This window comes from Camponotus vicinus, unplaced genomic scaffold, assembly GCF_025532165.1.
Source record: "Camponotus vicinus isolate PSW18456_S1 unplaced genomic scaffold, iyCamVici1.0 SCAF_13, whole genome shotgun sequence".
Classification (NCBI taxonomy): domain Eukaryota; kingdom Metazoa; phylum Arthropoda; class Insecta; order Hymenoptera; family Formicidae; genus Camponotus; species Camponotus vicinus.
The window spans coordinates 7,723,899-7,738,980 of NW_028141949.1; the positions used below are offsets into that span (position 1 = coordinate 7,723,899).

Sequence of the window (15,082 nt, forward strand, 5' to 3'; positions counted from 1 at the left end):
TATCTCAACCACACGTCATTGATATGAATTTTTCCAGTTACGAGTATATAAAAATCTTCTGTGAAGATATATTCTTAATAATCTTTCTTTTTTATCTATGTATATCAAATTTGATGCGCCCACAGGTCTGAAAGACAGAAAGAGTTAAAATATCTTTTATTAAAAAAATCTCAGACTATATAACATTGAATAACAAAAGTCGCCGTCAAAGCAATGCTGCAATTTTTTGCTGAATCTATAATTTCTTTAATTAATATTTTAAAAACTTTATTCAAACATATTGTAAGATTCTGCAGAGAATATTGTGGTATATATACTCAGAAAATATTTAAATCATTTAAATAAGTAGAATATGAATGTGTGTAGATCTGTAACGTTAGCATTTTGAAATATGAATTTTCACAAAATTGATATGGCGTTTGAGTCTCACATTTGTTCACATATTCATAAATAATCGTGTTTTATCCATAAAAATTTATTAAAAAAATTAAAAACAAAAGAAATTGAAATTTTATCATGAACAGTGTACTTTAAAAAATAGTACATATAAAACGTACAAACAAATCATATATGATCATATATACATATGTTATTCATATATGAAACACACATATTAATATTTATTATAACGATTTTAAATTTCTATTTCATAACATATATAATAATAAAAATTAATAGCCTCGATAATCGCGATTATTTTACGCAAACTTATGTCTAACTGACTGATAAAAAGGTTGTGAAGTATGACATGACTGTTCTCATCACCCTAAAAAGGAGCATTAACATATTATAACATTATAAGAGTTGTTACAAGAAATTTTTCACGCGTTTTCTAATAAAGTTGATGTACCGAACTGAACGTAGTCATTGACATAATATACATGTTTGCAGCCGACAACGTGCAAGGCACGAGACTTCTATATAGGAGTATACTCAATAGTTTTGTTGTTTTTAGCGAGAACATGTGCCATTGTGCACTATACCTACACGTTAAAAATATTTTGCGCGATAGAGTTATTAGTGATACTACAGAGACAACATTATACATTCATTCAACCGATCATATAGTTTCCGAAATAATTATAACAATTAACATTTATAGTAATTATAATAATTAATGGAATTTAAATTAAAGCACGGTTTGGATACTTGCGCTTTGTCGAACACTTCAATACTTTTATCCAGAAGTAATTGTCCAGGTAAACACATGCTCAAGAGGTGAGTGATCGATCCCATAACTATGCATCCAAATCTTATCACTTCCTGAATTTGTCCAAATTTGTTGATTAACTATAATGGATTTGAATTTTGAAATTTCTATAAATATTCGAGTCCTTAGTTTTCTTATGATTTTTATTTCAATGAAAAATCGAGTTTTATTGACGAAGAAAATATAAACTTATATCTGAATATCGCTTTATAACTCTTTCTATATACGTATACGTGCAAAAACTTTCTACATGTACGCATGAAATGTTAAAAAACTAATAAATTAAACTTTTAAGTAAAACTAATAAATTAAACTTTTTTGTTTCTAACATAAGTATTTTTAATAATTGATACTCAAGTTGTTATTTACTTGTAATCCGACTAAATTCAGAAGAATTACGTTCAAACACAAGATGAGAAATGTCGCATGTTTAAATGTAGATTCCAGCATGTGAATGTATTTAAAAGACAGTAGAAAAAATTTTTAAATATGGGATCTTCTATGTAAAATGTGTGATAATTTTAACCGAATAATATTAATAAAATTATCATTTATAACATTTCCATTTTTAAATTTTACATAATACAAACTTTATAAGTTGATGTTTTTTCAAACATACAATCATCTCACAATAATCTTCAGAATCATATTTTTTTACTACACATTCATTATTCATTATTTTCTCGCCTTGCATAAATTTATCTTTCGAAGAAATATTTTCAAGACAAATGCTTGGGAAAAAGTAAAAGATATTAAAATCATAAACAATCTACATCAAGATATATATATATATATTTTAAGTCAGAAACGCTATTTGATAATGTAAATGGAAATAAAAAAATTATCTCTTTTGCTTTACTTACCCGATAGCGTTAAATAAACTACAACCATGCAACATACACACCATATACATAGTATCTACGTTCACCAAACATCTGGTACCAATTATAATTACAATAGAACAATGTAATAAGATTGGATAAAAATATTTATCTTTGTCTATTCCCCATTCTCCTTCAATCACATATATATGTGGCCGTGACTCATTCAATGGTATTATTACATCTAGAATTTTTGGCATTAACGGTATTGACAAAAACGTTGCTACGAATATGTTAATATACACTGCAAAAAGAATATAAATTGCTACAATAATCTTAATATTTCCAATTATATTTTATAACACAAATTTTTCTCACAACTTGATATATCTTTATATCTTCTATTTAATATACAAGGTGTCTAAAAACTTTTTGCGGTCCCGAAGTGTGAAGGTAGATTGGCTCAAATTAAGAAGGAAGGTCTTCTACTGTTTGGCGATATTTGCAATAATTAACGAAATATTAATTAAAAAAGATCGGCCAATGCGCGTGGCTAGAAGCGCGCGGCGGCGAAGGCGGTCTCACTGTAACATAAAGGCGGCGCGCGGTGAAGGGGATTGGAGAGGGGAGGAGCGATGAGTGTGTAGACGCGCGGCGAAGGCTCCTCCCCTCCCCAATTACCCAAGCCACGCGCGTTGGTCGATCTTCTTTAATTAATTTTTCGTTAATTATTGCAAATATCGCCAAACAGTAGAGAACCTTCCTTCTTAATTTGAGCCAATCTACCTTCACACTTCGGGACCACGAAAGGTTTTCAGACACCCTGTATTTTCTAGTAGAATGTCTAATAGATTCAAAGCAACTGATCATTAAATTATATTTATTATAAAATTTGATGCATTTATGCGACTTGAAACTAATTATCCAATTACCTGAGTAATATTTTGTTACTAGTTGGCCAATGCTAGCATAATGCTTTAAAATATGAAGCTCACACTCGCCATGAAAGAGCCGCCAATGTTCATCCATTACTCGTAACAAATGTTGTAACTAACAATGAAAAAGAGAAAAATTAAATGAAGAAACTGTATATATAAAGTGAAGATTATATACTATGATGAAGTAATAATTTTTCTCGATTTTTTTCTTGTAAATACACATAATAAAATTCAGTAATGCATGAAATATAAAAATTAAAGCTCACTCTTTGATCGTGTTATATTTATGATTTTGTGTGTATGTTTACTACAAAAAAAACATTTGAATGATGATCATATATCTATGATATAAATTTACATTTATAATTTTGTATGTATTAGGTGCGCAACTAAGTTCTCGCTGTTTTTTTTATGAAAATGCAACTTTATTGTGAAAAAATGGTTACAAATGAATCATTCAAAGTATTGCCCATCGCTAGCTACAACTTTTTCCCATCTTTCTGGCAGAGCTCGAATACCGTTACGGTAAAAGTGTTCATCTTTTGAGGCTATCCACGAATCAAGCCATTTTTTGATGTCTTCATATGAGCGGAACTGCTGATCAGCCAGACTATGTGCCATCGAACGGAACAAGTAATAATCGGACGGCGCAATATCTGGGGAATATGGCGGGTGGGGTAGGACTTCCCATTTGAGCGTTTCCAGGTAGGTTTTAACGGGTTTGGCAACGTGAGGCCGAGCGTTGTCATGCTGTAGAATCACTTTTTCGTGCCTCTGCTCGTATTGTGGCCGTTTTTCGCGCAGTGTTCGACTCAATCGCATCAATTGAAGTCGATACCGTTCCCCAGTGATGGTTTCGTTCGGTTTCAACAGCTCATAATAAATAACACCGACCTGGTCCTACCAAATACACAGCATAACTTTCGCAGCGTGAATATTCGGCCGAGCCGACGACGTAGAAGCATGACCGGGCAGTCCCCATGACTTTCTTTTCTTTGGGTTGCTGTAATGAATCCATTTTTCATCACTCGTCACGATGCGATGAAGAAAACCCTTCCTTTTTTGCCGCTGGAGCAGTTGTTCACAGGCGAAAAAACGACGCTCAACGTCCCTTGGCTTCAAATCATAAGGAACCCAAGTTCCTTGCGGGTAACTCCTAATGCTGATGAAAGCTCTTGTTGCGTTTGGCATGGATCCTCATCGAGCAATGCCTCCAATTCAGCGTCTTCGAAGGTTTTTGGCCTTCCTTCACGCGGACGGTCGTCAACATCGAAATCACCGTCTTTGAAGCGACGGAACCAATCACGGCACGTTGTTTCACTTAGAGCAGCATCTCTGTAAACTTTGTGGAGCTCTCGATGCGCTTCAGCCGCCGTTTTCTTCGAATGAAAGAAGAAAATCAACACTTCCCGCAAATGACGATTATTTAGCACAAAATCAGACATTTTCACACAACCAAAAGTATATGACGCCAAAACAAAATCACTACTGTGTCAAAACGGTTTGTTTACCATATGTCTAAGCTTGGTTCATGACGTTTTGGATATGTCGAAATCGACCAACACTTATTGGTGGCGCAATCTATTGACAAACAGCGGGAACTTAGTTGCGCACCTAATAATAAGATTGCACTTATCATTTTATGGCATATGCTATAATATTTTGAATGCAATTCTACTAAAAATTAGGGCTTATCTAAAATATGTTTTTTGTCTAAAATATGTTTTCGTTGTGAAACAAAAATCGTATAAGCAATTTACACATTACGCATACAAAGAAGAAATTTTTCGAACCTTTTTGTTATTCATAACAATGTTAACTAGTTTCGTTGCGACAAGAATGCCAAGGATAATATTAACTATACCTTCAGCAGTCATACTCATGTCACCCCAACTGTTATACAACAATAACATCTTAATAATAATGAGATAGTAATAATATCGATTAGTTATAATGAGAGAAGGAAAATATATGGTGTGAAAAATATTTCATTAGAAAGAAATCGAACCGTTCGATAATATTTAGCTGATTACATTCACCATGATAATACAATTATATGTATAAAAAGCATGTATATTACCTGAGTTGCAATTAGAGATATTATGCCAGCTACTAAGAAACACGGTAGCAATATTTTCAATCAATTCTTCTTGACGCAGTTAGGTATTTGGCCTTATCATCTTAGGCTGATAAGGCCAAATACCTAACTGCGTCAAGATGAATTGATTTCTGGAGTAATATCGTAGCATGTATCCTTGCATATCGCAAAACGAGACTGATCATTCTTTTGTTAAATATTCGATTATGGAGGTAATATAAAGCGGGACGTTGTGACGAGAGAATAATATATTATCATGATAATTTCAGGTTGTCAAACACTTGGAAAAGTTTGGGGGAGGGAGCGAAAAGTATATATATTTAATATTGATCTACGGAAAGCATCCTCGTTTGCGATTAAACATTTTTTTGTTCGAATAAATATTTTTCGACAATCCGAAATCATGATGATATATCTTTATTGTCATTGCATCTACTATATTTCGTTTACAATCGAATACTTGATAAGAGGGTGATCGGTCTCACAATTGTTGAGTCCTACTACTTAAAGATAAATTCTTCTCATAAGATGTTTCAGCTTATTTCAAAATTTTTCGTATAAAAAAATTATGTAAATTATAAAATATTAGAAATTATGAATTTGCACTAGAGAACTCTAAAATATAATACATTTAGATGACAAGCGGTTCCAGTGATTTTATTCTATAATATTTGTAAAATATTGAAAAAAAATAATATATATGTTAAATATTTTATTTGAGACATGTTTTATTATGGAGATGACAAACGTTTTTTTTGTAAGTAGATAATGAGTTACCTAAATATAATAATTTTGTAAAAGTGTGTGTATATTACCATCTCATCTCTCTTTTATTGTAGACAATAATATATATTATCACAAATCTCATATCATAAAATTGAAAATATTAGTTTACTACAACGATATAAGATATCAAAAGATATTAAAAAATATTTATATCTCAGTCACACATAGTCATTGATATGAATTTTTCCAGTTGCAAATATATAAAGGATTTCTGTGAAGATATATTCTTAGTAATTTTTGTTTTTTATGTATGTATATCACATTTGATGCGCTCATAGGTCTGAAAGACAACAAGAATTAAAATATCTATTAAAAAAATTTATGACTTTACAACATTGAATAACAAAAGTCGTTAAAGAAGTGCTGCAATTTTTTGCTGGATCTATAATTTCTTTAATATTCTGTAAAGACGTTGTTCAAGCAAACATATTGTAAGATTCTGCAGAGAATATTGTGGTATATATATTCAGAAAAGATATATAAAATAGATATATAAAACATTTGAATAAGTAGAATATGAATAATGTGTAGATCTGTAAAAAGTTAGCATCTCGAAATATGAATTTTTATAAAATTGATATGGCATTCGAATGTTACATTTGTCCACATTGTCCATAGATAATGTTTTGTAGCCTTTACAAAAAAAAGTTAAAAACAAAAAAATTTCATCATGAGCATCTCTAAGTGTGTTTTTAAAAAAGAGTACATATAGAATGTAAAAATGAATCATGTGTCATTAATATGTGAAACGCATATTACTATTTATTATAACGATTTTAAATTTCTATTTTATAACATATATAATAATAAAATATATAATAATAAAAACTAATAGCCTCGATAATCGCGATTATTTTACGCAAAGTTATGTCTAACTGACTAATAAAAAGGTTGTGAAGTATGACATGGCCGTTTGCATCACCTTAAAAAAGAGTATTAACATGTTATATAACATTATAAGAGTTGTTACAAGAAATTTTTCACGCGTTTTTTCTAATAAAGCTGACGTACCGAACTGAACGTAATCATTGACATAATATACAAGTTCGCAGCCGACAACGTACAAGGCACGAGACTTCTATAAAGGAGTATGCTTAATAATTTTGTCGTTTTCAGCGAGAACATGTACCATTGTGCATTATACCTACATAAAAATATTTTTATGTGATAGAGTTCTTAGTTACTGAGGAGACAAAATTATACAGGGTGTTTCTAAATCTATGTCAGAGATTTTAAAGGCGGATTCTAGGGGTCAAAATAAGAAAAAAAGTTCTTATAAACATGAGTCCAAAAATGCTTTCCCTCCGAGTTATAGCCCCCTAAAGTTGGTGAAAAAAATCGCAAAATGTATTGAAAAAATAAAGGTCACTATTAATTATTGCAGTGCAAAATTTCAACGTTCTGTGAAAAAGTCTCCGAGAACTACAACACATTTTGTGATTTTTTCCACCAATTTTAAGGGGCTGTAACTCGGAGGGAAAGCATTTTTGGACCCATGTTTATAAGAACTTTTTTCTTATTTTGACCCCTAGAATACACCCTTAAAATCTCTGAAATAGGTTTAGAAACACCCTGTATATTCATTCAACCATCATATAGTGTTGTTGTTCCGAAATAATAAATTATAGTAATTCATATTATATTAATTATAATAATTAATGTAATTTAAATTAAAGCATGATTTGAATACTTGCGCTTTGTCGAACACTTCTATACTTCTATCCAGAAGTAGTTGTCCGGGTAAACACATGCTCAAAAGATGAGTGACCGATCCCATAGCTATGCATCCAAATCTTATCACCTCTTGCGTTTGCCCGAATTTGTTGATAAGCTAGAATGTATTTGAGAGTTTCTAAATTTCTATAAATATTCCTTTCTTTCATTCTTTATATTAATGGGGACAAAATATTGTATTGATGGAATAATATATAAGAAATAATTATAAGGTATAAACTTAATTATATATTGCTTTACAACTTTTTTATATGTAAGTGCTGCGTGTTATGAAATATTAAAAAACTTGTAAGGTGTCTGTTGGATTGTCTTTATTTAAGAATTGACACAATGTATAAAGGTAAAAGGCGCGCAGACATCGGCGACCGGCCGAGAAACCGTCTTGGTCGAGAGCTAACGTACGACTTTGCCCTTACGGCTGCATAACGCCTGCATAAGGCATAAGACAGCTCGAGACGTATCAGGCTCAAGTACCGGCGACGTGTCCGCCTGGCGCCAAAGCCTTACAGTTCGGCCAGCCTGACCATTAATCGTCCCGATTAATAGAGCGCCGTAACTTACGTAAACTAAAGTATTTCTAACTGCGATGAGGCGCATAACTAAACACAATACAAGTATTATTTCTATAATCAGATGCGATATATATACGCATGCAAATACGCACCATTAGTTATTAAAAATAATTTCTGCTTAAAAGTAATACATGTTTAAAATAACTTCTAGATGAAATCAAATACATAACTTAGTAACATAATCAAATACAAAACTTTATTAGCTTAAACTTATTCTAGTTTGGTGTCCATGGCCGTATATTCGGCGCCTCCCACGTGCCGCGGTATGGGGTTTGTGACAACTGGAAACCCTCAACATCCTTTATTACATACCGATCGTTTCTAAGCACGCGGTCAATCTGATACGGTCCTTTGAATTTCGGCACTAGTTTTTGTGAGATGCCCGGCGAATTAGTAAAGTTCCTTATCATTACCTTATCGCCTACTTGGTACTTGTGCGCGGGTTTATGTTTGCGGTCGTAAACGCGCTTATTCGTATCTTGATTTTTCTGGATCTGTTTATTGGCTCGTTGACGCAAACTCGGTAAATCGCGAGATTCCTCGATTTGTCCATTGATTTCTAATGCGTCTCTTAATTCATCAATAACGTTGCCACGCTGGGACACTCCGAAAAGCAGCTTGCTAGGACTTTCGTTCGTGGCTTTAGACACGGTATTATTACAAGTAAATTCTGTGTCTCGAAGAACGTTATACCACGGCGTATTCCGCTCGTCCGCTACTTTCGCTATCATCGGTAAAATAGTGCGGTTAATTCGCTCGACCTGACCATTCGCTTGAGGTGAAGCGGTGGCGATCTTTACATGCTGTATGTTTTGTTCGTTCAGAAATTCTTCAAATTCGCGCGACGTGAAACAACTGCCGCGATCCGAAATGAGACGTAACGGCCGACCATAATGCTCGAAATAGGACTTAAGACATTTTATGACCTTCGTGGCGTTCGTGCTCTTAGTGGCGTATAGTTTTGCATACTTAGTGAACGCGTCGACGACTAAGAAAATATATCGACCCTTGTGGGAACTTGATCTGGAGGCAGGCGCCAAATGGTCGACGTGTATCGTAACGAACGGTAGATCTCCTTTCAGGATATTATGCAGAAATCCTTCGGGTTTCCCTGAGTTCGGCGTAAACGCGATACATTTCAAGCAGCTCTTAATATGCTATCTTAATTTCTACTTTCGGTTTCATCTCTGGGAACCAATAACTATTCAAAATATTTCGAATTGTTTTTTCCGTACCGACATGACTCATTTCATTATGATATTTTTGAATAATGTTTGTTTCTAACGCCGCTGGAACGTAAAATAAAATTTGTCCCTGCTGTTTTTTGTATACAAGACCGTTCCTCATTTCGAAATTCTTACTCTCGGCTTGCTCTAACTCTTCTCGGATCTTCTTAACCCCTTCACAGTCCAGCGAAAAGAAACTTTCCGTGCCAAAAGTGTGTTGAAGAAAAAAGTTTTTAAAATTGCATGAATACGTCAGCATAAATATTATTGAGGTCGCCGAATCCGAATCTGAAGCCAAAATTACAAAATTCAAAATGGTGAGTTTAATATGGCGGATCAAAATTCAAAATAATTTTGGATTTCAATAAAAATGTGTATCATTTTTGAGGTTGCAAAATCCAAACCTAATATCAGATTTTCCAAATTGAAAATGGCAAATCCAATATGGCGGACCAGAGTTCGAACAAATAGTTGACATACATAAAGGTTGTATATTTTTCTCTTCAATTATTTTTAAATCCCGCTCTCTGCCGAACCCAGAGTCACGAATCGAGGACGTGGCGGTTATTGACTCCGTTTTTTTATTTTTTTTTATTTCTTGAAAACTGGTATACGTTTCCACTTCTGTGCAAACAGCTTGATTTGATAATTCGTGACTCTGGATTCAGCAGATAGCGGGATTTATAAGTAATTGAAGAAAAAAGTGTACATCTTTTATGTATGGCAACTATTTGTTCTGGTCCGCCATATTAAATTTGCAATTTTTAATTTGGAAAATCTGATATTAGATTCAAATTCGGCGACCCCAAAAACGATAAGAAACCCATTTTTATTCAAACCCAAAATTATTTTGAATTTTGATCCGCCATTTTGAAGTTCGAAATTCTGATTTCAGATTCGAATTTAGCGACCTCAGAAACCTTAAAATACTCAAGGACAATCAAATCGTAACAGTAATAACATGTTTTTTTCAAGATGCCCCTATAGAGGTCCCTGCTATGAAGCAAAAGTGGCACGAATTTTTTTGGCCCCTATAGAGGTCCCTGACAGTGAAGGAGTTAATCACCGGATCGTCGTTCTGACGTAACGCGAGATTCCTGTCGAAGGAGTTGTCCTCGACTACAAATATCTGCCGACTTAATGCATCTACATGTAACATTCGCGAACCTGCTCTATGCTCAAGTGTATAATCATAATTTTGCATTTCTAAAACCCACCGTGCGATACGAGGGTTGGTCTCCTTTTTATTTAGCGTTAAACTTAATGCTTGGCAGTCTGTGACGATTTTGAATTTTAACCCGAGCAAATACGTTCTAAACCGGCGGAGTGCATAAATTATCGCCAAAGTTTCGAGCTCGAAGCTATGATATTTTGACTCGACTTCGGTCGTCCTCTTAGAAAAGTAAAATACTGGATGCAGCTTCCGATCTGCCTTCTTTTGCAAGAGTATCGCTCCGAAACCCGCTGCACTCGTCACAATGGAGCTCCGTTTCGTCTCGCGGGGAGTATAGATTCAGAATAGGTGCGTCTATTAATCGATCTTTAAGGGGGGAAGACCCTCCAGACAACAGGTTTTTCAATAATTTTTTACAAAAAACTGAGAGTATTTATTACATTGAATGAAATTACATATTGACATTGATGTTCAAATGTATACACACAAATTTTTTTATAAGAAAAAAAAACAAAATGGAGGCGCTACAGCTGCTCAAACTTGGCTCTTTCAATTTGCGCTGTGGAATGCCCAGCCCCTTGTAGTCAACTGAAATCAACCAATCAAAAGTTTTTCATTAAAATAAGTTATTTCGCTTTGTATGTACCTATTTTTAACGAAAAAAAAAAAATGAAAATTTGAACACAAAAGAAAAAAATTACACTTTTTTTTTATAAACAAATTGTTAAAAACAATATTTTTAGTAATAATTATTACTAAAAATATTGTTTTTAACAATTTAATTTTTTTCTTTGTGTTCAAATTTTCATTTTTTTTTTTTTTCGTTAAAAATAGGTACATACAAAGCGAAATAACTTATTTTAATGAAAAACTTTTGATTGGTTGATTTCAGTTGACTACAAGGGGCTGGGCATTCCACAGCGCAAATTGAAGGAGCCAAGTTTGAGCAGCTGTAGCGCCGCCATTTTGTTTTTTTTTCTTATAAAAAGATTTGTGTGTATACATTTGAACATCAATGTCAATATGTAATTTCATTCAATGTAATAAATACTCTCAGTTTTTTGTAAAAAATTATTGAAAAACCTGTTGTCTGGAGGGTCTTCCCCCCTTAAGCGTCTCGAACGCTTGTCTTTCCGTTTCTTCAAACTTGAAGACGGCATCTTTTCTCGTCAGATCGTACAAAGGCTTCGCTATTATTGAAAAATTTTCAACAAACTTTCTGAAATACGAGCATAATCCTAAGAAGCTCTGTACGTCTCGGATGTTTCGCGGGGCTGGAAATTTTGTTATTGCTTTAAGGCCTTGATCCGTCGGTCCCTTCCTTAGTTATCGTGTAACCTAAATAATCTAATTTTTCTGAAGGAATCGACACTTATCCAGACGTAGTTCCAGAAGATTCGCAGTGAGGAGCTTAAATACCTTTCTAATACCCGAAGATGATGCTCTATTGTTTCGGTCGCGATGAGAAAGTCGTCCAAATAAACAGATATTTCCCCTGCGGCAATTTGATCTTTAAAGACCTGCACAACATAACGCTGAAACTTGAGAGGGGCGCTTTTTAACCCGAAGGGCATTCTCACGTATTCATACTGCCCTAACGGTGTGACGAATGAAGTATATTTTATAGAATCTTCATGCATTTTTATGTGAAAAAATCCATCTTTTAAATCTAATGTTGTAAAATATTTTTTTCCTTCTAATAAATCCAATTGGTCTTCAATTAACGGGAGTGGAAAATTATCGCGAGTTGTTATCGCGTTAAGCGCTCGAAAATCAATGCACATTCTTGTTTCTCCGTTCTTCTTTTTCATTAAAACGACTGGCGAGGCATACTCTGACGTACTCTCTCGGATGATGCCCTTAGCTGTCAGGTCGTCTAAAATACGTCTCAATTTGGACTTTTCATCGTACGAAAGTCTACGCGGCGTACACGAAAACGGTTTGTTATTCGTAAGCGTAAGTTTCATGGTGTTCTCTACCGCGGGATTCGACGATTTTTGCGCGTTAGCGTAATATTTCTCGAATAAATCACGCGCTCGCGTTTTCACCCCAGTCGGAAGGTCCTCGTTAATACGCATATCTTGTGACGTTACGCGAACGTCTTACGCCTATTTCAATATTCATAATATCGACGATCTCTTTTTCATCGCTCAATGACAATTTTGCTAATCTCATAAAGTCACGTCCTAACACTATCGAACTCCGCATCGTTTTATCGGGAACGACGCGTAACATAACGGTATATTTCTCGTGATCAAATATAATTGTCGCTTCTATAAGGCCTAATGTTTTTAATCCGCTACCGTTAATACCGCAATATCGATCGCGTCCTGAATCGCGAATTATATATTTCTGCGGAATATAACGCTCTGCAACAAAACAAATAGATTCCCCGAATCGACCAACGCGTTAAATTTCATCGCAAAATTACTGTCTTTATCGCTTAGCTGTAGCTCTATCGCCCGTCGGAAATCATCGTCTTCTTGTTGCTCCTGCGCCACGTAATTGACGTCTTCCTTCGGTGTGCTGCATTGACTCGCCCGATGACCAAATTGTCCGCACTTGAAGCAAGATCCTCGCTCCCTTTTCGACTTGCTGCAGTCCGCTGCGAAGTGTCCAGTCTCGTTGCAGTTATAGCACTTCCGCGGATTCGCTCCCTTGATTTTATTCTGCTCTTTGCCTTGCTGCTGCTTATTTTTCTCCGGCGTCGACGAATCTCCCCGAGGTTGCGTAGAGGATCGATGAAACGTTCCCTTTGGCGACGGAACATCTGCGAATGCGGTCAGCATAGCGTCCACCGACTCGTAACGTTGCACTTTTGCTTGTGTGCGTAATTCTTGACTCGGAACGCCTTCAATAATATAACTAATAATCTCCGTGTCTGAGATAGGCACCCGATTTGCCAGCGTCACCTTGTCGTGCAAATAATCAGCAAATGTTTCTCCGGCGTTCCAAACTCTTGCCTCGAATTCACGCCGTAAAATTAATTGATCGGGTCGCTGCCCATACATCCTTCTTAATTCCCGCAAAAGATCGCCGCAACTTAAATCGACGCAGTCGACTCTCGAATGATACCACTTCAGCGCCTTGCCTGTCAATCTGCTGCATATTAGCGCTTCCCCTCGGTGGTCATCCAAATCATAAGAGGAGAGTAGTTTATTTATCTGTTTCTCCCAGCGATCAAAATCTAAGTGTTGTTGTCGCTAAATTCGCCGACTAAGTCCTTGAGCTCTTGCCACTTTCTAACGCCGGCTCGAACGGGCGTATCTTCTGACCGTGGCGTCATTCTCAGCAGCTCTAATTCTCTCCTCAGCAACTCGGCCTCACGTGCAGCTAAATCTCTTTCCTTCCGCAAAAGCTCAATTTCGCGGAGAGTAGGGACGTCGACCTGAGTGCTCGTCCCTGGCGGAGGTTCGGCCGATGCCTCAGATTCTTCTTCTGCGTGCGCCATCGTAGGCGAATCCTCGGGTTGGAATCCTGCTTCCAACAACCGCTTTACTAGTTCTGCCTTCGTGCCCATTGTCGGCAAACCTCTGTTCTTCAATTTCTCCTTAAGGTCGGCTGCCGTAAGCGCATTCATAATAACATTTTCTCTCTCGAGTCTATCAACCTGTCGTAATTGTTCGTAAAATTTCTGCTCGTACGCAGATAGTGACGCACAGTCTTAAGAATGTAGCCAACCGTTGAGATTCGCAACACACATAAATCAGACTTAAAACACGAAATCTGAACGGCTGCGGTAAAAGGCGTTACTGTTCCATAAACATAACACAATAAGGGTTCATAAGTTCATAAGTTTGCGCGAACCGGACACATAAGATTCCATAAGTCGGACGCACAACATAAACGATTTTCTCTTAATTCGTTCGCGGTTTCACAAACATAACTTTTCGCGACTTCGTAAATCGGACACATAAACATAAACGATTTCTTCTTAATACGTTCGCGGCTTCACAAACATAATTTTCCGCGACTTCGTAAATCGGACACATAAATGATTTCTCCTTAACTTAATGCCGGATTCAACGCCGATGGAATCCCGCTTCTGAATTTGTAAGGTGTCTGTTGGATTGTCTTTATTTAAGAATTGACACAATGTATAAAGGTAAAAGGCGCGCAGACATCGGCGACCGGCCGGGAAACCGTCTTGGTCGAGAGCTAACGTACGACTCTGCCCTTACGGCTGCATAACGCCTGCATAAGGCATAAGACAGCTCGAGACGTATCAGGTTCAAGTACCGGCGACGTGTCCGCCTTGCGCCAAAGCCTTACATATACGCTAAATATTTTATTCGAAATATATTTTATTATGGAGATGATAAATGTTTTTTTTTGTAAATAGATAATGAGTTACCTAAATAAAATAATTTTGTAAAAGTGTGTGTATATTATCATCTCATTTCTCTTTTATGTGGGCAATAATCAAGCGACGCGGTAGCGTCGTGACGCCAAGTACTTAAGAGTACATAAAAAAAAAAAAAAAAAAACGGGATCTGAGCATTGAGAGTCACTGTTCTTGACGC

At 35.6% G+C, this 15,082-nt stretch overlaps 1 protein-coding gene across 1 annotated transcript; it reads right to left on the reverse strand.

Annotated features, from left to right (window-relative positions):
* Positions 1–832: 832 nt before the first annotated feature.
* Positions 833–5,218, reverse strand: LOC145964096 (odorant receptor Or2-like). Its single transcript, XM_083086502.1, has 9 exons — positions 5,144–5,218; positions 5,050–5,106; positions 4,763–4,882; positions 2,964–3,081; positions 2,074–2,335; positions 1,802–1,941; positions 1,580–1,674; positions 1,154–1,290; positions 833–983 (listed from the first exon to the last, which is right to left on the reverse strand). Exons 1-9 carry the CDS (start codon positions 5,216–5,218, stop codon positions 833–835), a joined length of 1,155 nt encoding a protein of 384 aa, XP_082942628.1.
* Between the last annotated feature and the right edge of the window lie 9,864 nt (positions 5,219–15,082).